Genomic DNA, 26,552 nt, shown 5'->3' on the forward strand with positions numbered 1-26,552 from the left:
TTTTATTTGTTATTGCTGCATACATCTCATGTATTCTATCACTTCAATCCTGATAACTAAGGAATGGTCAATGCTTGCTTTTTATTGATTTTAAGCGAGTTGGAACTAACTTGTTGTGCAACCAATGAACTGAATTATGCATTATTAAAGGAAAGGGAGGAATCTGCAAAGATTTGAAATAAAAAAATGAACAGTACAGAGAAGTTAAGGGGCAGGATCCTTTGACGGATATGCTAACCCTTCTTTCCTGCCAGCAATGGCCCTGCAGTCTACTTTTGTGTCTCTATGTTGTTTCTCGATTTTGTGCCCATTTGCCTGTCAAGAATGCTTGAGATCAGAGTTTTCAACTTGAATCACATCAGCTCATTGAACCCTAATATTATCGGTGCTAGGACTACTTTTGAGCATTTAATACTCCTCACCTTCTTCTGCCTCTCCTTCACCCTCAATGCTGTCAGTTCCAACCTCTTCGTAATCTTTCTCCAAGGCAGCCATGTCTTCACGGGCCTCCGAGAACTCCCCTTCCTCCATCCCCTCACCCACATACCAATGTACAAAGGCGCGCTTGGCATACATCAGATCAAACTTGTGGTCCAGTCGAGCCCAGGCTTCAGCGATGGCCGTGGTGTTGCTCAGCATACACACAGCTCGCTGCACCTTGGCCAAGTCCCCACCAGGCACCACTGTAGGGGGCTGGTAATTGATGCCAACCTTGAAGCCAGTTGGGCACCAGTCCACAAACTGGATGGTGCGTTTGGTCTTAATGGTGGCAATAGCAGCATTGACGTCTTTTGGCACCACATCACCACGGTAGAGCAGGCAGCAAGCCATGTACTTGCCGTGGCGAGGGTCACACTTGACCATCTGGTTTGCTGGCTCAAAGCAGGCATTGGTGATCTCAGCCACAGAGAGCTGCTCATGGTAAGCTTTCTCAGCCGAGATGACTGGGGCGTAGGTAGCCAGAGGGAAATGGATACGTGGATAGGGAACTAAATTGGTCTGAAACTCTGTCAGGTCAACATTCAAAGCCCCATCAAAGCGAAGGGAGGCTGTGATGGAGGACACAATCTGACCAATCAGTCGGTTCAAATTGGTGTAGGTCGGGCGTTCAATGTCCAGGTTTCTACGGCAGATATCGTAGATAGCTTCATTGTCCACCATGAAGGCACAGTCCGAGTGTTCGAGAGTGGTGTGTGTCGTCAGGATAGAGTTGTAAGGTTCAACCACAGCTGTGGAAATCTGAGGAGCTGGGTAGATGGAAAACTCCAGCTTGGATTTCTTGCCATAGTCGACAGAGAGACGTTCCATCAGCAGGGATGTGAACCCTGAGCCAGTGCCTCCTCCGAAGCTGTGGAAAATGAGGAAACCCTGGAGACCTGTACATTGGTCAGCCTGTGGAATAGAGCATTAGTGTTTAAAGAGCAATAATGCAGCAGAACAAAGCAGGAAGCTGCTACTCAGGGGAATTCACCAACAGGTGCACTGGAGGGCCACTTGACATATTCAAAGTTTAAAGTCCATCAGTTATAAATTTAGACTAAAGGAATTATTTGACTTGGGGTGATCTGATTAGGTTTTGTCACAGATTATGTATGGAGGTCATTGACTTAAATTTGCAAAATACCTAGAGGCAAATTGAGGAGAATGTTTTTCACTCGCCATTATTGGGAATTGGAATATCTCACCTGAAAAATGTACTGGAAGCTCATTTTATAAAATTCAAGGATAAGAAGCATTGATGATTAAGGGCAAAAAGTGAGGTTGTAGAAACTGAGCTCATTTGTTGTTTGAGCTTAAGAGCCTCCCTCTGTGTTTCTAAGTGTCTCAGGTGTGAAAGAATTAGGGAAGCACAATTTGTAGTCGTATCTGAACAGATTAAGGTTAGCTGTTGGAGACAGGGAGAGTGTTTCTTTACTCAGAGGGTATTGTATCTATCAATAAGGAGCCATGTTGATTGGTGAACACCAATCGCTGAATTTATTCCAAGTAACAGTGGGACGTGATCCAGATTGGAGTGAAGATCATTTCATACAAGAGGTGGATATCCAGGAATACTAAACTATGTCAGAGTAATCTTCTGGCCTTATTTGGTGACCTGAAGGAAGGGATTTTGAGAGTAATTCCATAGATTTTTTTTGTCTCAAATGAGCCGCGGATTTTAGCGAGAGTTTTGCATTTCCCAGGAGAGATTTGGGGGCTGTGTAGAAAGTGAATAGATTGTGATGCACAAGATACCATCATTGTATAGACTGAATGAACCAGAGGATCTTCTCATGTTCTTAGGGATTAGATGCAAGTTCTCAGGATACCTGGCATCATTCACTGCTTCCCTGAATGAATGCATGCGGTCACTTTCATATATCTCTGAGTACCATTTGAAGCTGTGCAATCAGCTATCATGTCAGCAACTCCAAATCCCTCTGCCCCTTCTTTAAAATGTTCCTATTATAGAGTGAGGGTTTGGGTCACCTGCCCTAATATCCCCTTGTGTGACCTGGTATTGTTTTGCCTGATAATTGCCACAATGATTAAAGCACTATAGACTAAACTAATGGGGCGTAAGGCCAATAAGTCACCTGGACCTGATGGGATGCATCCTAGGATATTACATGAAGTAGCTACAATGATAATAGATGAATTGGTAGAGTTACCAAGGTGAATGTTGGTCCCTTGGGAGATAAAACCAGTGAGTTAGTAGTGGGGAACATTGGCAGAGATGCTAAATCAATATTTTGCCTCAGTTTTCACGGTGGATGAAAATAGTAACATTTCTATTGGAACGGACAAGTCAGAGGTGAAAGAAAGGGTAGAACTTCGAACAAACAACATCAATAGAGAAATGGTACTCAGCAAACTATTCGGACTGAGGACAGACTAGTCCCCTGGGCCTGATGGCCTACATCCTAGGATATTAAAGGAAGTGACGGCAGAGATAATGGATTCAGTGGTTACAATATTCCAAAATTCCCTGGACATAGGAACGGTTCCAGTGGATTGGAAAAATGCTGATGTAACTCCCTTATTCAAAAAGGGAGGGAGCCAATATGTGTGAAATTACAGAACAGTTAGTTAAACGTCTGTTATTGGGAAAGTGTTTGAATCAATTATCAAGGAAGCAATAGCAGGACATTTGGAAAGTCAAAATGCTATCTATCAGAGTCAGCAGGGTTTTGTGAAGGATAAATCACTTTTGACTAATTTGCTAGAGTTCTTCAAAGCTGTAACAAGCAAAGTGGATAATGGGGATGCTGTACATGTAAATTATCTGGACTTCTGGAAGGCATTTGAGAATGTGCCACACAAAAGGTTAATTCACAAGGTTGGATCATATGGGATTAGGGGTAACTTATTAGCCAGGATATTAGCCAGGATAGATGACTGGCTGATGGACAGGGGACAGAGAGTTGGAATAAATGTTTTTTTTTCTGGATGACAAGATGTAACTAGTGGGGTGCTATAGGGTTCGGTCCTTGGACCCAGCTAGTTATAATCTACATTAATGACTTAAATACAAGGATAGAAGGCTCTTGAGCCAAATTTGCGGATGGTATAAAAATAGGCAGGTCAGTAAATTGCAATGAGGAGATAAGAACCTTCCAAATGGATTTAGATAGGTTAGGTTAGAAGAGTGGGCCAAAACGTGGCAGATGGAGTTTAACGAGGATAAGTGCGAGGTCATGCATTTGGGAAGATAAAATGGGAAGCTGACCTATTATCTTAATGGGAAGAGACTTCAGGTGCTCTGGTGCAGAGAGATCTAGGCATCCTTATTCATGACTCACAGAAAGCTAGCATGCAGATACAGCAGATAATAAAGAAAGCGACTGGAGTGTTGGCTTTCATCGCTAAAGGAATAGAATATAAAGGTAAGGAAGTATTGTTGCAACTTTACAAGGCATTGGTGAGACTGCACCTGTATTGTGCACAGTTTTGGTTCCCTTATTTCAGGAAAAATGTAGTGGCATTGGAGATAGTTCAGAGGAAGTTCACTAGATTGATCTCAGAGATAAAGGGGTTTGTCGTATACTTTCTGGAATTTAGAGGAATGATGGGAGATCAAATTGAGGTATTCAAGATGATAAAATGTGGAGATAAAATAGACGTGGAGTGGATGCTTCCTCTTGTGGGACATTCTAGGGTGAGAGGTCATAGTCTTAGGATAAGAGGTAGCAAATTTAAAACAAAGTTGAGGAGAAACTACTTCACCCAAAGGGTTGTGAATCTGTGGAATTCGCTATCCCAAAGTGCAGTGGATGCTGGGACAGTGAGTAAATGTAAGGAGGAGTTAGACAGATTTTTAATTGGTAATGGGTTGAAAGGGGTGTGAGGAGAGGGCAGGAAAATGGGGGTGCCGAGCATATCAGCCATTATGAAATGATGGAGCAGACTCCATGGGTTGATTGGCCTAATTCTGCTCCTATATCTTATGAACTTCTATGAATCTGGAAAAGTGCTGGAGGATTGGAAAACTGTCAATGTAGCACTCTTATTCAAAAAGGGAGGAAATAACACACAGGCAGCTATCGGTCAATTAGCTTAGCACTGGACATTGGGGATAAAGTTTAAAGTCTGTGAGAATTTGGGAATACATAATCTGATCAAGCAAAGTCAAAATGAAAGGAAAATCATGCGTGAAATTTATTAGATATCTTTGAAGAAGTAACAAGCTGGATGGAAAATCAGGAAGCAGTAGATGTAATATGATTTCGATTTCTAGATGGCATTTTGATGAGGTGCCTCACAAAGATACCATCTCGTGGTGTTGGGCGTAGTATTTTATCATAGGTAGAATATTGGCTAATTAATAGAAGTCAGAGTTGGAAAAAGCGGGGTGACCTGTAACTGGTGAACTGTCGCAGGGAGAAGTCCTGGGCCAACATTAATTAATACATATGAGGAAAGTGAATGTACTATCGCCAAGTTTATGGAGAAAACAAAAATAGACAGGAATGCAAGTGGTGAGAATGACACAATGAATTTATAAGATGAGAATAGTTCACGGGTTGGCGCAACATCGAGGGCCGAAGGGCCTGTTCTGCGCTGTATTGTTCTATGTCTATGTGGGATTTGGACAGGTTAAGCAAGTGGGCAATAAACTTGGCAGATTGAATATAAAGTGGGGAAATATGAAGTTGTACATGTTGGCAGGAGGACTAAGAAGCTGAATATTATTTAAATGGAAAAAGACAGCAAAAAGCTACAGAATTTGGGAGTCCTCATACATAAATCACAAAAAGACATACAAGTTCAGCAGGTAATAGGGAACTTTGACTCTGCTTTCTCTCCACAGATGCTGGCAGCCTTACTGAGTTTCTCCAGCTGGTTGTGTTTTTATTTCACTAAGTTGAAACTGGGTACGGAAGAATTGTTTTACGAGGAGAGATCGAGGAGGTTGTGTCTCTACTCATTGGACTTTAGGAAAGAAAGAAGAGACCTCATTGATACATGATTTTTAGGGGGTAGGAAAGAGTAGATGTGCAGAGGTTTTTTTCTGTTGTGGGAGAGTCTGAGATCAAAGGGCATAATCTGCAATAGTAAGGGATGACCCAGCTGAGACTGAGATAAGGGAGTAGGGAATCTGTGGAATTCTTTACTACAGAGGGCTGGAGAGATAGTCAGATTTTTAATCAGCACAGAGGAAACCGATTATTTTAAGTGTACTCTGTTCAGTTAATTGAATGCCAGATAATCGATGCCGGATAACGATCTTGTTTGGATGATCTGAAGTTCAGTTAATTGAATGATGGATAATCGAGGTTCCTCTATATAGGAATCAAGGGTTATGCAGAAAAGGCAGCAAAGTGAATTAAAGGTTCATCAATTAGTAATGAGCTCATTGAATTTTGGAGCAGACATGATGGGCTGAATGGTCTACTCCTCCTGTGTCTTATGGTCTGTACAAGTGCCAATTATTTTTGAATATGGAGAGCCTCTAAGCCCATGTGATTCCATTACATCAGCAGCACAAGTGCACAACAGCATCAATTTGTGCTCCTACTAAAGATGCTCTTGCCAGTAAATCAAAAGTAAGGCACCAAATATGCCTCTTTTTGAATCTTTAGTGACATGGAATTGAAACAATAAATCCACAGAAGCTGCAGAGCTCAGACCCGGAGTTTCTACCTGATTCATAAGGCACACTTCGGGCAGTCCATCACAGCCTCATTCCTGATGAAGGGTTAATGCCTGAAACGTTGATTCTCCTGCTCCTCGGGTGCTGCCTGACTGGCTGTGCTTTTCCAGCACCGCACTCTCCAGTCAGACAGTTCATAGTTAAGCTGTTGCAGTCATAGAGTCAGAGAGATGTACAGCACGCAAACAGACCCTTCGGTCTAACTCGTCCTTGCCGACCAGATATCCCAACCTAATCTAGTTCCCATTTGCCAGCACTTGGCCCATACCCCTCTAAACTCATCCTATTCATACAACCATCCAGATGCCTTTTAAATGCTGCAATTGTACCAGCCTCCACCAGTTCCTCTGGCAGCTCATTCCTACATACATGACTCTCTGCATGAAAATGTTGCCCCTTCGGTCTCTTTTGTATCTAACCTCTCTAACCCTAAACCTGTGTCCTCTAGTTCTGACTCCCCCACCCCAAGAAAAAGACTTTGTCTATTTATCCTATCCATGCCCCTCATGACTTTATAAACCTCTATAAGATCACTCCTCAGCCTCCGATGCTCCAGGGAAAACAGCCTCAGCCTGTTCAGCCTCTCCCTTTTGTTCAAATCCTCCAACCCTGGCAACATCCTTGTAAATCTTTTCTGAACCCTTTCAAGTTTCACAACATCCTTCTGATAGGATTGCACACAATATTCCACCAATGTCCTGTTCAGCTGCAACATGACCTCCCAACTCCTGTACTCAATACTCTGACCAATAAAGCAAAGCATACCAAACGCCTTCTTCACTATCCTATCTACCTGAGACTCCACTTTCAAGGAGCTATGAACCTGCACTCCAAGGTCTCTTTGTTCAACAACATTCCCTAGGACCTTACCATTAAGTGTATAAGTCCTGCTCTGATTTGCCTTTCCAAAATGCAGCACTCACATTTATCCAAATTAAACTCCATCTGCCACTCCTCAACCCCATCTGATCAAAATCTTGTTGTACTTTGAGGTAACCTTCTTCTCTCTCCACTATACCTCCAATTTTAATGTCACCTGCAAACTTACGAACTATGTTCATCCCCCAGGCAAACATCCATTGCCAATTATCAGGGAGTGCTGCACCACTTTTTGATATGCTGCCTTTCAACTGAGCTGTTTAACTGAAGGCAATGTGTCCCCTCTTTAATGCACATCAAAGATCCCAAAGTCACTACCTGGAGGCAGATTTGGTGTGCTAAAACACCAGTGGATGTTATTAGGAACTGCATTTTACAAATCCTGTAAAATTTCCCTACATTATAATGACTACAGTACAATAAGTACTTCAAAGGCACTCTCAAAATGCAAGTTCTTTCTGATGGCTCTTGGTGCAATACTTACCAACTTGCGAAGTCTGTCCAAAACCAGATCGATCAGCTCCTTGCCAATGGTGTAGTGCCCACGAGCGTAGTTGTTGGCAGCGTCTTCCTTCCCGGTGATGAGTTGCTCAGGGTGGAACAGCTGACGATAAGTACCAGTACGGACCTCATCTATAATGCAGAATCATTTCAAAGTATGTTCACTTGTGCAGGACCATGCACACTATACACATGCGTGCAGCTCAGCGTGTGGGCCTCCTTGTTTTTAAATGAGAAAGACCAATTAAAGGGCTAGGCGTGTAGTAGAGGAAATAAAAACGGAGAATACTGGAAACACTCAGATTTGCCATCACAGCAGAGAGAAAAACTGAGGGAACAGATCTGTGATTTTCAAAGACCTAACAAATTGGAAGACAATTTCCAGCATTTTCTGGTTTTATTTATGATTTTCAACATCCACAGTATTTTGTTTATCACAGAATTGTCACAGTACAGGAGGCCAATTCATCCAATAACCCTGTACATTATTATTTTTTAAAAAGCCATTTGATTCCCTTTTTATTGTCTCGATTGAAATGACCTCCCCCATACTCTCAAGCAGTGCATGGCAGACCCGAAATACTTGCTGCTTGAAAATGTTTTTTTCTCATGTTAATTTTGCTATTTTTAATTACTTTAAAATTTGTGCACTCTTATTTTTGATCTTTTCACGATTGGGAACATATTCTAAGTATTCTATTTTGAATACTTCATTAGGTTCATCTCTGAACCTTCTCTCCTCAAAGGTAAAAATTCCCAGCTTCTCCAATTAATCCTCAGAAAAAAAAATTCCTTTTTCCTGGATCCGTTCTTATAAACATCTGCACTTTCTCCAATGCCTTTTCATGTTTCCTAAATTGTGTGACCCAGAAATGGATGCAATATTCCAGCTGAGGCCAAACTGGTGTTATACAAATAAAAGCAACATAATGTCCTTGCCTTTGTATTTAAAGACTGTGCAAATAAAGCCAGGATATTTATTGCATGTCCTGGTGGTACGGTGGCTGAGTGATTAGCACTGCTGCCTCACAGAGCCAGAGACCTGGTTCAATTCCAGCCTCGGGCGACCGTATGGTGTTGAGTTCGCACGTTATCCCTGTGTCTGGGTTTCCTCCGGGTGCTCAGATTTCCTCACACAATCCAAAAATGTGAAGGGTTAGGTGAATTGGCCAAGCTAAATTGCCTGCAGTGTTCAGGGATGTGTAGGTTAGGTGCATTAGTCTGGGATAAATGTACAGTGTTAGGGTAGGGAAATGGGTTTGGGTGGGATTTTCTTCAAAGGGTTGCTGTACACCCGTTGGGCCAAAGGGCCTGTTTCCACACTCTAGGAACTCTATGATTCTACCACATTTGCTGACAAATGCACCCAGGTTCCTTTGCACCTTTAACATTATGTTCTATATTTTATGTCACCAGTTCATGTTCTTTCTGCCAAAACATCTCTGCATTGAACTTCATCTGCCATCTGATGGCCTATTTTACCAACTTGTTTATGTCATTGTGAAGGTTCTACACTACCTTCCTCACGATGCTTCCACATTTTGTATCTGCAAATTTTGACAGTATGTTTTGCACACTTAAGGAAAGATCATGAAATGTATATCAGGAAAAGCAAAGGCCCTAACACTGATCCTTGGGGACCTTTGTCCCATCTTTCCATCAGCTGGAAAACCGTTCATGAACATTACGTTCCATTTCCAGTCACTAAGCCAATTTTCTTTCTGAAGAAGAGTCATATTGAACTCAATGTTAACTGTTTTCTCTCTCCCCAGAAGCTACCAGATTTTCTGAGTTTCTCCAACACTTGCTATTTTAATTTCAGAACTCTAGCATCTGCAGTACTTTGCTTTTATTTGTATCCATATTGCTATGGTCCATTTTATTCTGAGTTTGATCACAAGTCTATTTTGTGACTTGTATTTATTTATTCACTCTTGGGATATGGCTATCGCTGGCTGGCCCAGCATTTATTGCCCATTCTGAGTTGCCGTTAAGAAGGTGGTGGTGAGCTGCCTTCTTGGACCGCTGCAGTCCAGATGCTGGGGGTGGACATACAATTCCTTTAGGGAGAGAATTCCAGGCAATTCTGCATTATTTCAAAATGCGTTTTGAAATTCTACATGCGCTAAATCAAGAGCCTGGCCTTCCACACCCACCCTGATCGGAAGACTCCGGTGAGTTAGTTAAACATGATTGTTTTGAGAAATCAATGCTGGTTCTGTTTCAAGTAACCTGCATTTGACCACACCCCCTCAACCACCAAAGTGAAACTGACTCATCTGTAGTTGCTGGCTTATCCTTATATCCTTTTCTGATCAAGGGGATAATATTTGCAATTCTCCAGTCCTCTGATATGACCTGAGTCTAAGAAACTCAGGAAAAATTCTTGCCAGTGTCTCTGTAATTTCCTTTCTCACTTCCCTCAGTATCCCAGGATGCATCTCGCCCAGCACATTGCTACTACAGACAGCCTGTTCAATAGACTCATAGAGATGTACAGCTTGGAAACAGACCCTTCAGTCCAACTTGTCTATGCTGACCAGATATCCTGAGTTAATCTAGTCCCATTTGCCAGCTTTTGGCCCATATCTCTCTAAACCCTTCCTATTCATAAACCCATTCTGATGCTTTTTAAATGTTGTAATTGTAACAGCCTCCATGACTTCCTCTGGCAGCTCATTCTGTACATATACCACCCTCTGCAAGAAAACATTGCTCCTTTTGTCCCTTTTAAATCTTTCCCCTCTCACCCTAAACCTATGCCCTCTAGTTCTGGACTCTCCCACCCCAGGGAAAAGACTTTGTTTATTTATCCTATCCATGCCCCTTCATGATTTTATAAACCTCTATAAGATCACCCCTCAGCCTCCAAAGCTCCAGGGAAAACAGCCCCAGCCTATTCAGTCTCTCCCTGTAGCTCAAACCTTCCAACCCTGACAACATCCTTGTAAACCTTTTCCCTCCTCCTTAGCAGTTTTAACCCTTTTTAGTGACTGAATGTCCTTTTTTATTCATCCTGGCCTGGGTAGAATCTTCTCCTTTGGTAAAGACAGATGCAGGGTATTTAGTTAATACTTCAGTCATTCTGTCTTTTTCATGTAAAAAGCCCCCTTTGGTCCTTCATTGGCCACACTCCTCTTTTTCCCATCCTTTCCTGTTTATGTGGCTGGAGAAAACCTTTAGAATTCTCTTTAATACTAACTGCCAACCCTTTTCATGCGCCCTCTTTCTTTCTCTAATTTGCTTTTTCATTATTCCTCTGAGAATTCTATACCCACCCTGGTTCTTAATTGTATTTTGTGCTGAGCTCAGCCATAAGCACTCATTTTTTTGCTTTATCATAATTCCCACATCTTGCCACCAAGGGAACTCTTAGATTTGTTTGTCCTACCTTTCTCTTTCAAAGGAATATAACTTGACTGTGCCTGAACCATCTTTTATATAAACATAGAAAATAGGAGCAGGAGTAGGCCATTCGGCCCTTCAATATGATCATGGCTGATCATCCAATTCAACACTGTGTTCCCACCTTCTCCTTAAAGCCTTCAATCCCTTGATCCCTAAGAACTACTCCTTCTTGAAATTGTCCAATGTTTTAGTCTGGACTGATTTCTGTGACACAATTACACAGGATCACCACTCTAAGAGTTTTTACCTGATGTCAGACCTAATAAGCCTACCTGTATCCTTAGTCTGTAACTCCCTGTTTCTAGACTCCCCAGTCATCACTAACATCTCTCTTGCATTTATCTTGTCTCATCCTCTTGGAATTTTATAGGTTTATATGAGATCCCTCCTTCTCCCCTCCACCTCCCAAGCAATTCCTTCTAAATTCCAATCAAAATTGTCCAAAGTGATATAGTCTCTCTTCATGCATCAGCTCTGCCATCCCAGGGATCGGTCTGGTAAACCTTTGTTGCACTCCCTCCATCGCCAGTACATCCTTCCTCAGATAAGGACCCCAAAACTGCACAGAGTACTCCAGCTGTAGCCTTACCAAGGCCCTATATAATTGCAGCAAGACATTCCTGCACCTGTACTTGAATTCTGTCACGATGAAAGCCCATCTGTCTTCTCTCAACCTGCTTTTTTAAATCGTGGGGTTCCAGTCCAGTCTATAGATGCTGTTCCAGAGTCTTGAAAGGTGACCACCAATGTATCCATTATTTCTAGAGCACTTCTTTCAGTACTCTGGGATGTAGATTATCATGCCCTGGGGATTTATCAGCCTTTAATGCCATCAACGTTCCTGCTAATTCTGGTTTCCTTCAGCTCCCACCCCTCAATGAGATTTTGCGTTCACAAGATTTTTATGGTATTATTTGTGTCTTCCTTTGTAAAGGCAGAACCTTTTCTTTGAAGTTAGTCCATCGTTCAGGTCCTGTTTCTCCTTCCAACTATTCAACCCAAATCCATTCTTTTTAGATTAGATTATTTACAGAGTGGAAACAGGCCCCTCGGCCCTACAAGTCCACACCGACCCACCAAAGTGCAACCCACCCATACCCCTACATTTACCCCTTACCTAACACTGCGGGCAATTCAGCATGGCCAATTCACCTGACCCGCACATCTTTGGACTGTGGGAGGAAACCGGAGCACCCGGAGGAAACCCACGCAGACACGGGGAGAACGTGCAAACTCCACACAGACGGGAATTGAACCCGGGTCTCTGGCGCTGTGAGACAGCAGTGCTAACCACTGTGCCGCCGACGATGTTGAAGTTAGCTTTTCTTCCCCTGTTGAAGTGAGCTTTTGCCCAGTTAATTATTCTTGTGTGCTATTCTTTTCCTTAGTAGCCTAAACATTACAATACACAGTGATCACTGTCCCCTAAATGTTCTCCCACTGACATTTGGCCCACCTCATTCCCAGGATTCAGGTCCAGCAGTGCTGTCATTCTTACCCCTCACTGCCTTTCACATTACCACTATCCCAGTCTACATACTAATGTTCAAAATTCCTGATTATAACTACTTTATAGCTTTTGCATTTCTCTTGGAATTTCCTTGCAACTTTGTTTCATAGAATCATAGGATCCCTACAGTGATGGAAGAGGCCTTTCAGCCCAAAGAGTCCGCCTCAACCCTTCAAAGAGCATCCCACCTAGACCTAGCCCCCAACCCAACCCTTTCAACCCGGTATTTCCCTTGGCTAATCCATCTAGCCTCCATATCCCTGGACACTTCAGGGCAATTTAGAATGACCAATTCACCTGACCTGCACATCTTTGGACTGTGGGAGGAAACTGGAGCACCCGGAGGAAACCCATGCAGACACAGGGAGAAATGTGTAACCTCCACAGCACCCCCCCCCACACACACACACACCCCCACCCCCACCCACCCCGCAACATTAGACAGACGCCCTAGTGTGGAATCGAATCCAGGGGTCTCTGGTGCTGTGAGGCAGAAGTGTTCTCTTCATCCTTCCCACTGGCTGATGGCAAATGGATGACACCAAGCAATATAATTGCTCCTTTTTAGTCCTTAGCTGTAGCCCAATTAATACTGTCCTTGACCCAACTGGGACACCCTCTTCCTCCAGAACTGCATGTTCACTATAAGCAATGGCACCACCCTTCACCTCCCTCCTCCCAACATCCTCTTGTTGGCCTTTCCCCTCTCTCCTGAGCACCTTGTATTCATGGGATATGAGTGCTACTGTTTAGGCCAATATTTATTACACATCCCTAATTGCCCTTGAGAAAGTGGTGTCGAGCTGCCATACTGAATTGTTGCAGACCCTGTGGAGGGGCTGGTGTCAGACTGGCATGGACAAAGTCAGAAGTCACAAGACATTGGATTGTAGTCCAACACGTTTATTTGAAATCACACAAGCTCTCTCTCTGAGAGCTTTCGTGATTCAAATAAACCTGTTGGACTATAACCTGATTCTGGATTAGAGGTGCTGGAAAAGCACAGCAGTTCAGGCAGCATCCGAGGAGCAGGAAAATCGACGTTTCGGGCAAAAGCCCTTCATCAGGAATACAGGCAGACTGCCTGAAGGGTGGAGAGATAAATGAGAGGAGGGTGGGGGTGGGGAGAAAGTAGCATAGACCTGGTGTCATGTGACTTCTGACTTCACCCACACTACTGTTAGGTCATTCTGTACTTTTGGACCTTTCTGGTCTTTGCTTTTGATCAAGGACACTATCAAAGTAAGGTAGGAATTAACCATGATCTAGACATGGATGTTAACTTTCCCTCGATAAAATAATGTAATTAATTGAAATAATGCCATGGAATGTGGTACACTGCATTGTTAGTCAGCAGGGCAGTTATGTCTGGTACTCAGAGGACAGGCAAACCAAACCAGAAATCAATCTTGAATTGCTGGGCGTGATGACTTTAGAAGTAATTGATCTGATATCATGGGCTTAAGGCAGTGTGTAATCACAAATTGTGTTATCCCCACCACTCAGTTGAAGTGTTTAAGATAATAAAGTGTAAGATTAGACAGAAGCAGAAAGCTAGCACACAGGGGCACCAGGTAATCAGGAAGACGAATGGAATGTTGGCCCCTATTTCATGGGGATTGGAGTATAGAGTAAGGAAGTCTTACTGCAAACTGGACAAGGTGCTGGGGAGACCACGTCAGGAGCACTGGGAGTGGTTATGATCCCATATTTAAGGAATAGATATTTCATTGGAGGCAGCTCAGAGAAGGTTTTCTAGCATGATCCTGGGTATGGAGGGATTGTCTCATGAGCAAACACTAAACAGATTGGGACTCTACTCCTTTGTGGGCGGCACGTTGGCACAGTGGTTAGCACTGCTGCCTCACAGCGCCCAAGACCCGGGTTCAATTCCCGACTCAGGCGACTGACTGTGTGGAGTTTGCACGTTCTCCCCGTGTCTGCGTGGGTTTCCTCCGGGTGCTCCGGTTTCCTCCCACAGTCCAAAGATGTGCAGGTCAGGGTGGATTGGCCATGCTAAATTGCCCGTAGTGTTAGGTAAGGGGTATGGGTGGGTTGCGCTTTGGCGGGTCGGTGTGGACTTGTCGGGCTGAAGGGCCTGTTTCCATGCTGTAACTAATCTAATCCTTGGGGTTCAGAAGGAAGACAGGTGATGTCATTGAAACGTATTGGATTCTTAAGGGGTTTGACCAGGTAAATGCTGAGAAGATAATTCCCCTCATGGGAGACATTAGGACCAGCAGACATAACCTCAGAATTAAAGGGACGCCAATTTAAGACTGAGATGAGGAGGAATTTCTTCTCTCAGAGGGCAGTGACCCTTTGGAGCTCATTGCTTTACAGAGCTGTGGGGGCAAATATCTTCTGTATATTTCAGGTTGAGATAGATTCTTCTTCTGCAGAGGAGTCAAGGGTCATATAGAAAAATCCTGACTGCTGTTTGAGAGTGCGTGGAAGTATTAATACACGTGGGTAAGTCCTGACTCAGAGCTGAATGGCCTCCATGCTGTAGCCTTTCCTTCCAGTGAAAAAAAGAACGTAGTATTAGCCAAGTGTTGAGAACTTTTTTCGGGACCAGGGGAACTGAGTGGAGAGTATCCACCCCGTGGCTCAACACTTTAACTTTCCCTCCCACTCCACCGAGGACATGCAGGTCCTTGGACTCCTCCATCGCCAGAACATAACAACATGACGGTTGGAGGAAGAGTGCCTCATCTTCCGCCCAGGAACCCTCCAACCACAAGGGATGAACTCAGATTTCTCCAGTTTCCTCATTTCCCCTCCCCCCATCTTGTCTCAGTCGATTCCCTCAAACTCAGCACCGCCCTCCTAACCTGCAATCTTCTTCCTGACCTCACCGCCCCCACCCCACTCCGGCCTATCACCCTCACCTTGACCTCCTTCCACCTATCACATCTCCATCGCCCCTCCCTCAAGTCCCTCCTCCCTACCTTTTATCTTAGCCTGCCTGGCATACTCTCCATTCCTGATGAAGGGCTCTGGCGCGAAACGTCGAATTTCCTGTTCCTTGGATGCTGCCTAACCTGCTGTGCTTTAACCATCAACACATTTTCAGCTCTGATCTCCAGCATCTGCAGACCTCACTTTTTACTGGTCATATAGAAAAGACAGGAAAGTGGATGTGAGGAATATTGAATCAGCCATGAAGGTCAAGAGCCCTATTCCTGCTATTATTTCTTCTGTCTTCTCAATAGGATAGGCAGCAACAATTTCATCTGGTAGGGGAAAGTTTAGGAAAGGGAGCACAATCTTAAAATTTGGAGCTAGGCTGTTCAACAAGAATAAAAATCTGGATCAGCTCCCAAAAAGCTGTCAAAGCTAGGGAGCAATCAAAACAGAACTGAGTTTAATGGGTCATTGTTGGATGGGTGGATCAAGGGCTTTGGAAAACATGGTGTTTAAATAGATTTAAGGTACATATTACAGAAGATCTAATTGAATAGTGGAATAGGCACGGAGGTGGAGGGGAGATGAATTGCCTCCTTCTGTTCCAATGTTTAATAACAAAATAAAAACATAAATGACAATAGAAGTCGGTGTGAGAGAGAGAGAGATTCTAACTCTTTTTTGGAAGCTATATCATATTACACAGACATACCAATCACGGTTGGCTCCAAGTCAACAAAGACAGCACGTGGGACGTGTTTTCCTGCACCAGTCTCACTGAAGAAGGTGTTGAAGGAGTCATCACCCCCTCCAATGGTCTTGTCACTGGGCATCTGCCCATCAGGCTGGATCCCATGTTCCAAACAGTACAGCTCCCAGCATGCATTGCCTATCTGGACACCAGCCTGGCCAACATGGATGGAGATACATTCACGCTGTAGGAGAAAAATGAGCAATTATTATTACAAAGAGGTAGATTCTTCAAAATTGCTTCACCTCACTCTCTCAATATAAGTTTCTACTAACCTCAACCCTTTTGCTATCTGTATTTCTCTCAGACATAAGATGTGAATAATCGCGGAGGTGTGTGTGTGTGTGTGTGTGTGTAGTCCTCTGGGGGGTATGGGTTCAAATCCCACCATCGCAGCTGGAGTTGAAATTCAATGAATACATTTGGAAGTGAAAGGTACTCTCAGTATTGTTGTCCATTAAACTATGGTTGGTTTTCGCAAAAAACACATCTAGTTCACTCGCATCCTTAAAGAAAAGGAAATCTGCCATTCTGACTGAGACTGACCTACATGTGACTCCTGACCCACACCAATGTGGTGTACTTTTAACTGCCCTCTGAAACAATCTAGCAAGCTACTCAGTCTGAGGACTGTAGGAATGGACAGCAAATATTGACATGAGCATCCCATGAAAGAATTAAAAATGCAGATTTCTGTCACTATCTTAATCACTCCATTATCAGCAAGTTTAAAAGTAAGTGAAACAAAAGCAAACTTCTACTCACTCACTGGAAATCCCAAATAAAACATTGTGGGAAAAAAATTCATCAACATCAGTAGGGAGAGAAACTGAGTTACGAAATTAAGATGATGGGTGATCATTGTGCTGGAATATTAATGGCGTTTCTCTCGCTGAAGATACAGCCAGACCTGCTGAGTTATTCCAGTGTTTTCTGTTCAGCTTTTTGATCACACGAGGTATGGGGAGAACTAGCCATTTGGATACAGAACTGGCTCGAAGGTAGAAGACAGAAGGTGGTGGTGGAGAGTTGCTTTTCAGACTGGAGGCCTGTGATCAACAAGAATTGGTGCTAGGTCCACTGCTTTTTGTCACTTTTGTAAATAATTTGGATGTGAACATAGGCAGCATGGTTAGTAAGTTTGCAGATGACACTAAAATTGGAAGAGTAGTGGACGGCGAAGAAAGTTACTCCAAAGTACACCGGAAACTTGACCAGATTGGCCAATGGGTTGAGAAGTGGCAGATGGAGTTTAATTCAGATAAATATTGCTGCATATTGGGAAAGTAAATCATGACTGGACTTATACACTTAATGGTAAGGTTCTAGGGAGTGTTGCTGAATACAGAGACCTTGGAGTGCAGGTTCATAGCTCCTTGAAAGTGGAGTTGCAGGTAGACATGATAGTGAAGAAAGCATTTGCTTTGGTTGCTTTTATTGGTCAGAGTATTGAGTACAGGAGTTGGGAGGCCATCGTGCAGCTGTACAGGACATTAGTTCGGCCACTGTTGGAATATTGTGTGCAATTCTGGTCTCCTTCCTATTGGAAAGATGTTGTGAAATTTGAAAGGGTTCAGAAAAAATTTACAAGGATGTTGCCAGGGTTGGAGGATTTGAGCTATAGGGAGAGACTGAACAGGTTGGGGCTCATTTCCTTGGAACGTTGGAGGCTGAGGGGTGACCTTATAGAGGTTCATAAAATTGTGAGGGGCATGGATAGGGTAAATAGGCAAGGTCTTTTCCCTGAGGTGGAGGAGTCCAGAACTAGAGGGCATAGGTTTAGGGTGAGAGGGGAAAGATTTAAGAGAGACCTAAGGGGCAACTTTTTGAAACAGAGGGTGGTGTGTGTATGGAATGAGCTGCCAGAGGAAGTGGTGGCGGTTGGCACAATTACAATATTTTAAAGGCGTCTGAATGGGTATATGAATAGGAAGGGTTTAGAGGGATGTAGGACAAGTGCTGGCAAATGGGACTGGATTAATTTAGGATATCTGATTGGCACAGAGGAGTTGGACTGAAAGGTTTGTTGCTGTGCTGTACATCTCTGTGACTTGTTGGTCACTGTGCATTTGGCTGTCTGTGCCCAAATTTCGGAATTCCACCTTAAATGTCTACACCTCTGTTTCCTCCTGTTATAAATTCTTTTAAGCCCACTTCTTTGACCGATCATTTCGTTACCCACACCAAGACTTAGATTAGATTAGATTGCTTACAGTGTGGAAACAAGCCCTTCAGCCCAACAAGTCCACACCGACCCGCCGAAGCGCAACCCACCCATACCCCTACATTTACCCCTTACCTAAGGCTACGGGCAATTTAACAGGCCAGTTCACCTGACCCGCACATCTTTGGACTGTGGGAGGAAACCGGAGCACCTGGAGGAAACCCACGCAGACACAGGGAGAACGTGCAAACTCCACACAGTCAATCGCCCGAGGCGGGAATTGAACCCAGGTCTCTGGTGCTGTGAGGCAGCAGTGCTAACCACTATGCCACCATGCCGCCCATGTGACTGGTATTAAACTTCCTTTAATATTTTCTCCCATACGATTTTCAGATTTCACCGAAGGAAAGAAGCCACTTTAGCAGTATGAGGGGACAAAAGTGTTAAAATCTGCCACAATTTAGATTCAACTGTACTAATGTCTGATGTTGGTTCGTCAAATAAACTAATATTGGAGTTTATACTTCCTTCACTCAACAGAAGGCTGCCGCACCTGAGTTATCCTGTTTTCAATTCTACTGGAACAGGAAGAGAATGGGGAAAAAAGCAAATTACGGTGGATGCTGGAATCTGAAACCAAAAAAGAGAAAATGCTGGAAAATCTCAGCGAGTCTGGCAGCATCTGTAAGGAGAGAAAAGAGCTGATGTTTCGAGTCTAACTGACCCTTTGTCAATGCTGAGAATGGGGAAGACAAATAGAGCACATGAGGAAGTGAGAGTATAGATTGAGAGAAAACAGAGTGGGAGAGAGACCTTGGGATGGGAATTTGAAAGAGAAACAGTGTGAGAGTGAGCTTGCTAGAGGGAGAACGAGAGACTGATGGGGTAAAAGTTGAAAGAGGGACAGAGTGTGAGGAAGGAGAATGAGAAGGTGAGATTGAAGTGAGAACGAGAGAGCTGGAAGAGGGCAGAGGAGATGTGGGAAAAGGAAGTAACCGAGGAGCGGGGGTGGGAGAGAATATGGTAGAGATAAGAGTGTGATGGAAGTAAGAGATGATGGAGGAGGTGGGAGAAAGAGAGGAATTGGGGAGAGAGAGAGGGAATGTGAAAAGGATGGGATAGAAAGTCAGAGGATTGGAGGGGGCCCTCTTGTGGCACTGTGGTAGTGTCCCTCCCACTGAAACAGCAGGCTAGGGTTCAAGTCCCACTTGCTCCAGAGGTGTGTAATGATATCCCTGAGCAGGTTACTTAGAAAATAGGTTTGAGAGCAGAATCAGAGAGAAGTGTGAGAAAGAAGGGAGAGAGGAAGGAATGTGAAGATATAGAACAGGTGGAGAGATTTACAGATAGTTTGGAGAAGAGAGAGAGAGAGAGCAGAGAGTGATGCAGGCAATTTCAAAAGAATGGCTGGAAATCTAGAGAGGGATTCGCTAGATTTTCTCTGAGGAGAGAATGGGAGTTACTCCGAGAGAGAGAGAGAGAGAGATACAATGGCGAAAGTGGAGAGAAAGAAAGGGAGGTGAGAGCTCGATTCCTATATTTTGGGAGTAGGTTAGGTCCCTATTTATGGAGTAAAAGGAACAATGTCTCGCCTATCCCACATCCAGTTAATATTTTTTTAAAAACTATTTCCTTGTGTGGGGCACAAATTGAATTCTGATGAAAATCACAAGCCAACACTCTGAATGAAATAATGAAAACTCAACCGATGGAACTTTTTGCTGACACACAGGATCTGAAGCTCAAACTTCTCAGGAAATCCGAGGAATGTAAATTGCAGTCTGTATTTTCTGACCCTCCCTTTTTCTTAACCCTACCTTACAACTCTCATTCATTGAGCAGCAACTACTCTTTATACTGCTAACTTTGTTCCCATGCCAGGGTATCAGCTCCAAATGCTTCCCCTTCTCTGTTTCCATCTTGTTTTTTCACTCAGTCATGGGATGCATTAATTGCCCTTCCCTCACTCTCCAGGAGAAGGTTGGGGAAGCTGCATTCATGAACTGTTGCAGTCCATTTGATATAGGTATCGACACAATGCTTTTGGGTGGGTGGGTGGGTGGGAGTTCCAGGATTTTGACCTAGTTCTCCTGGCATCCTCTTCATCACCCTCTCCCTTCTCTCCCTCCCCATGCTAAATCCTATATCTCCCCCTTTTTCTATCTCTCCATCTTCCTTTCATATCTTACTCCTTTTTTACTTGACCATTCCAATTTGTCTCCTTCTTTGTCTCACCCCTTTCTCCCCTACTCCTGCACCATAAGACTTTTAAAAATGAAAAGGCCATTCAGCCCCTTGGGCTTGCTCCCCCCTTCAGTAGGATCATGGTTGATCCAACATTCCTCATGTCCACTTTCCTGCCCTTTCCCTGTAACCCTTGATTCCCCTACTGATCAAGAATTTATCGATCTCAGCCTTAAATATACTCAAGGACTTTGCCCCTCAGACCTGTAGCAAGGAGTTACAAAGGCCGTACAGATTATTGGTAAGGCCATTTTTGGAATATTGCGTGCAATTCTGGTCTCCCTTTTATTGGAAAATGTTTATGAGACTATGAGGGACATGGATAGGGTGAATAGACAAGGTATTTTCCTGGGGGTGGGGGATTCCAGAACTAGAGGGCATAGGTTTAGGGTGAGAGGGGAAAGATTTAAAAAGGGGCAAAGGGTGTTGGGCGTATGGAGTGAGCTGCCAGAGGAAGTGGTGGAGGCTGGTACAATTACAACATTTAAAAAGGCATTTGGATGGGTATATGAATAGGAAGGGTTTGGAGGGATATGGGCCAGGTGCTGGCAAATGGGACTAGATTGGGTTGGGATATCTGGTCAGCATGGATGAGTTGGACCATAGGGTCTGTTTCCGTGCTGTACATCTCTATGACTCAAAACCCTCTGAGAGAAGAGATTTGTCTTCATTTCAGACTCAAATTGGTACCCCTTTATTTTGAGACTACACCTCTTGTCCCAGTCTGTCCCATGAGGGGAAACACCAACTCAGCATTTACTCTGTCAAATCCTGAAGAATCCAATATGTTTCAAGGAGATCACTTTCTCATTCTTCTAAACTCCAGTGAGTGGAGTCCCAACTTGCTTTGCCTTTGTTCATATGACAATCCCTCCCTAGTACTAAGCACTCATCCTAGCAAACCTTCTCTGAACTGTCTGTAATATATCTTTCCTTAAATAAGCTGCTGACGGTGCTCCCGATGTAGTCTCCCCAGAACCTTGTACAGTTGCAGTTAGGCTTTCCTACTCTTTGATTCTAGATTAGAGTGATCCTGGAAAAGCACAGCAGTTGAGACAGCATCCAAGGAGTAGGAAAATTGATGTTTTGGGCAAAAGCTTTTCGAAACGTCAATTTTCCTGCTCCTCGGATGCTGTCTGAACTGCTGTGTTTTTCCAGCACCTCTCTATTCTAGAATCTGGTTTCCAGCATCTGCAGTCATTGTTACCAAATTTTTCTTACTCTTTGACTCAAACCCCCTTTGAAATAAGGCCAACATTCCATTAGCCTCCTCTGACTTCCAGTCCCCCTCTTCTCCTTCCAATTTATAGCACACTTCTGGAATCTGCAACATTCCAGGATTCTGTGAGCATTGTTGTTAAAAAAAAATTTCTGGTTTGTCCCAGAGAGATCCAGACTGACCATTTACTTCAAGTGGGCAAAAAACAGGCAAATGATACTTAGATGGTCCTGTCAAAGATACTTAGAGTCATAGAGTCAAAGAGATGTATAGCACGGAAACAGACCATTCCGTCCAACTTCTCCATGTCAACCAGATATCCCAACCTAGTTTAGTCCCACCCGCCAGCACCCGGCCCATATCCCTCCAAACCTTTCCTGTTCATCTACCCATCCAGATGCCTTTTTAGATGCTGCAATTGTACCAGCCTCCAACTTCTAGACAAGGGGAGGTACAGGAGTTGACCTAATAGAGATGTTTAAATTTATAAATCTGTTTGATAAACTATATGAAGAGAGAATGTCTCTATTTATGGGAAAAACCAAAACCAGGGCTAAGATTCAAGAGTGAATTCCGCTGATCTCCTTCATTCTTGCTTTTCCGTGACCCAGTAAGTAAATGTTATTTAGTCCACGTTAAATTAATTAGAAATTCAGGATAAAGCCCTTTATCTCCAGGATGGTGAGAAAGTGGATATCATCACCTCAGAGAAGGATTGAGGCAAGTAGTGTAGATATAGGGCAGACCATTTAGGATGGAGATAAGGAAACATTTTTTTTTAAAAAATTAGATTACTTACAGTGTAGAAACAGGCCCTTCAGCCCAACAAGTCCACACCAACCCGCCAAAGCGCAACCCACCCATACCCCCACATTTTACCCCTTAGCTAACACTACAGGCAATTTAGCATGGCCAATTCACCTGACCTGCACATCTTTGGACTGTGGGAGGAAACCGGAGCACCCGGAGGAAACCCACGTGCAAATGTGCAAACTCCACACAGTCAGTCACCTGAGTCGGGAATTGAACCCGGGTCTCAGGCGCTGTGAGGCAGCAGTGCTAACCACTGTGCCACCGTGCTGCCCACTGAGGGGGCAATGAACCTGTGTAATTCTCTTCCACAGAAAGTCTTGGAAGGCAAGTCAGTGAATATATTCAAGAAAGATTATTTTCTTAGGTATTAAAGGCGTCAGGGCAAATATAGATTAGATTACTTACAGTGTGGAAACAGGCCCTTCGGCCCAACAAGTCCACACCGACCCTCCGAAGCACAACCCACCCATACCCCTGCATTTACCCCTTACCTAACACTACGGGCAATTTAGCATGGCCAATTCACCTGACCCGCACATCTTTGGACTGTGGGAGGAAACCGGAGCACCCGGAGGAAACCCACGCAGACACGGGGAGAATGTGCAAACTCCACACAGTCAGTCTCCTGAGGGGGGAATTGAACCCTGGTCTCTGACGCTGTGAGGCAGCAGTGCTAACCACTGTGCCACCGTGCCGCCCACCATAGGGAGAAAGTGGGAATATGGCTTGAAGACAGAGGGTCTGCTATAATCAAACTAAATGGCAGAGCGGACTTGAAGGGCTGAATGGCCTACTCCGGATCCTAGTTTAGCGATTCATTTAAGGGAAGCTTGATAAGAGAGAAGGAATAGAAAGATATGGTGTTAGAATACGATGAGACTTGTGGGAAGAGAGGATTATTATCTGGTAAATTGCAGTTGGGTCAGATGATCTGGTTATGCACTGTAAATTCTGTATGATTATAAAATCAATGAAAAAATGTCACTTATTGAAGCTCTAGTTATCCTGCTGTCTCAGCTTCTACACTGCTTTCATCCAATCACTTCCACCTCACTATAACATGGCTGGTTGCACAGTAACACTGCAATACTTCCAGGGTAGACAGAAGCCTTGCAGCCCGCTCCCATTCTGTGATAAGGAACCTGTCTAGTTCCCTTCAGAATCCTCTTGATAGATTCTTATTCCAGCATCCATGCTCATAGTAGTCTGATCTGCACAATCTATTTACAGCAGAGAATCCCAACTCTATATGTACATTCCAACTGCCGGCTACAATTGGTCAGGAAATGAAACTGGGATAAAGGAACCCTGGTTTACAAAGTTTCCCAGGGATAGTCTCCCCCAGACAGAGACTCCCTAGACAGCAGGACCTCTGATAAACAAGACTCCTCAACCAGAGACTCCTTAGGCAAAGAACGCCCAACAAGGGATCCAAAGGCTGTCAGGGGATAGGCAGGAAAGTGGAATTGAGCTCACATTTCATGAGTTAAGATTAGTGTGGTGCTGGAAAAGCGCAGCAGGTCAGGCAGCAGCCGAGGAGCAGGAAGATCAACAATTCGGGCAAAAGCCCTTCATCAGGAATTCATGATCTTACTAAATGGCGGAAAAGACTACTACTGCACCTATTTTATATGCTTCAGCCACAACACAGACTAACCTCTTACATTGAAAAGATTCTCGTGATGGTGAGAATCAGCAGAAAGTATCAGTCCTGCAGGACTGTAGACTCCTCCGATCACTCCAGCCTTCCACAATGGCCAACCAATTGCCAGACTTCCCTGCCAGGATGGCTTAGTTACAGTGACATAAAGGTATACAGCATGTCCGTGCTGATCAGCATTTGAAAATGGTTCCTAACCTGAACAAGTCCTATTTGCCTGTATTTGGCCCATATCCCTCTATACAATTCCTAACCATGTATTGTGCAAATGTCTTTTTAAATGTTGTAATTGTACCCGCGTCTAGCACTTCCTCCAGCAGTTTGTTCCATATAGACACCACCCTCTGTGTGGCAAAATTGCCCCTCAGATCCCTTTTAAACCTTTCTGCATCACCTTAAACCTACACCCTATAATTCTGGACTCCACCACCCTGGGGAAAAGACTTTGGCTATTCATCTTATTTATGCCCCAATCAAGATTTTCTAAACTTCGATAAGGTCAATATGTTGGCAATGCACAATCTTGAGAGACTATGTTGCGGTGTCGGGTCCATTACACTAGCTCTGTATCATTAACCACACACATCACCCCTGGTTCATTGCCTCACTATCACAGAGGCAATGGTATCAACAATCTTGGTACTGCACACCGTTTCAGTGCACTGAAAATTCTCATCCAAATCCCTCTACCATCTTATTCAACAGCAGCGCCTACCCCCCTACTCACGACCTTAATCTGGAAAACTCTTCTAATTCTCAATTTCACCCAATTTGTCTACTTCCTCACTTCCTTCACTTTGACTTCGCAGGTTTTAAGCTCTGAAATTTGCTCCCTGAACCCATCCACCTGCCTCTCTCTCTCTCTCTCTCACTTGATTTTTTTCCTCCTTTCAAAATGCTTCTTAAAATCTTATCTCTTTGACCAAGTTTTAGTTTACTTGTCCTAACCTCTCATATCAAATTCTTGTCTGAGTCATGCTCCCATGAGGAACCTAACAACTTTCTTTACTAAACTATAGGCTCTGTATAAATACAACTTGTACATTTTAACATGCACAAATAAAACCAGCAAGCTCACCATGATGATAGCTCTCCTCTCGTACAAGCTTCAGGAATCGACGAAGAAGATTTTCAGCAGAAGAAAAGCTGCCTCCTGGCCTGGATTTATAGCTGAACAGAGACAAAGGGTTGTTATAAAAAAAACCCCGTTGGTGGAGGGGGAAGGCAGAGGGAGTTTGTTGGTAGCAACCAGCAGAGAGATCCGATTGTTTATGCAATCCGCTTTCTCCTGGAGATGAGTGCTCAAATTACTCGACTCGGTCACCAACGCAACAGAGACAAGCTACCAAGGGAGCGACGTCCTGATGACAAGACATTAAACACAGTACTCGCAAACACACTGAAACTAGCCAAACAGGGTGCCTGCATTTTTCACTCTCAGGCCCCAAACAATCAGCTCCAGCAGGTATATCTGCAGATTGCATTTCATGCCTCGATCATGTTATCAAAAGGTTTCCTTTATGAACTTTGTCTGTGTATGGCTGGGGAATGGGGTGGAGGAATGCTGGGTGGTGGTAGAATGTAAGAGAGAAAAGAGGAAAAACTTGCATCAAATGGTGCCGCCTGCTCGGCCAAGCATGTATTGCGATTAGGATCAGGAAAGTAGCAACTAATTAGGGGGAGGGAGCGAGGTTGAGAAAGATCTAGAAATTATCATACAATAAGTTGCATGACCTCATTCTCAACACAGTTTAATGCCAAGGTCGTGTTTTTGAAGGATAGCCCCACCAGTTTACTCTCGATTAGTGAAGTGAGGCGGGGGAGGGGGTGCTGGGTGTCATCAAGCAACAACACTTGCTCAACTATAACACAACCACCAGCTTATAGTCCAACAGGTTTAAGTGGAAGCACTAGCTCTCGGAGTGCCGCGCCTTCACCAGGTGATTGTGGAGGACACGATTGTAAGGCACAGAATTTATAGCAAAAATTTACAGTATGATGTAACTGAAATTATACATCGAGAAACACCTTGATTGTCTGTTGAGTCTTTCATCTGTTCAAATACCATGAAAGTTTCACTTTTTGTAATTTACACATGAAAGAAGTGAAAGTACCATGGTATTCAAACAGATGAAAGACTCAACAGACAATCAAGGTGTTTTTCAAAGTATAATTTCAGTTACATCACACTGTAAATTTTTGCTATAAATTCTGTGCCTTACAATTGTGTCCTCCACAATCACCTGATGAAGGTGCGGCGCTCCGAGAGCTTGTGCTTTCACTTAAACCTGGTGTTGTGTGATTTTTAACTTTGGACACCCCAGTCCAACACCGGCATCTCCAAATCATCAACTATAACCTGT

At 43.8% G+C, this 26,552-nt stretch overlaps 1 protein-coding gene across 1 annotated transcript; it reads right to left on the reverse strand.

Moving 5' to 3' along the window:
- Positions 1-25,748, reverse strand: LOC132817714 (tubulin alpha-1D chain). The gene is made up of 4 exons (XM_060828244.1): positions 25,268-25,748; positions 16,051-16,273; positions 7,497-7,645; positions 1-1,392 (listed from the first exon to the last, which is right to left on the reverse strand). The coding sequence occupies exons 1-4, from the start codon at positions 25,268-25,270 to the stop codon at positions 409-411; spliced, it is 1,359 nt and encodes a 452-aa protein (XP_060684227.1). The 5' UTR covers positions 25,271-25,748; the 3' UTR covers positions 1-408.
- Positions 25,749-26,552: the final 804 nt, after the last annotated feature.

This window comes from Hemiscyllium ocellatum, chromosome 7 (assembly GCF_020745735.1).
Source record: "Hemiscyllium ocellatum isolate sHemOce1 chromosome 7, sHemOce1.pat.X.cur, whole genome shotgun sequence".
Classification (NCBI taxonomy): Eukaryota; Metazoa; Chordata; class Chondrichthyes; order Orectolobiformes; family Hemiscylliidae; genus Hemiscyllium; species Hemiscyllium ocellatum.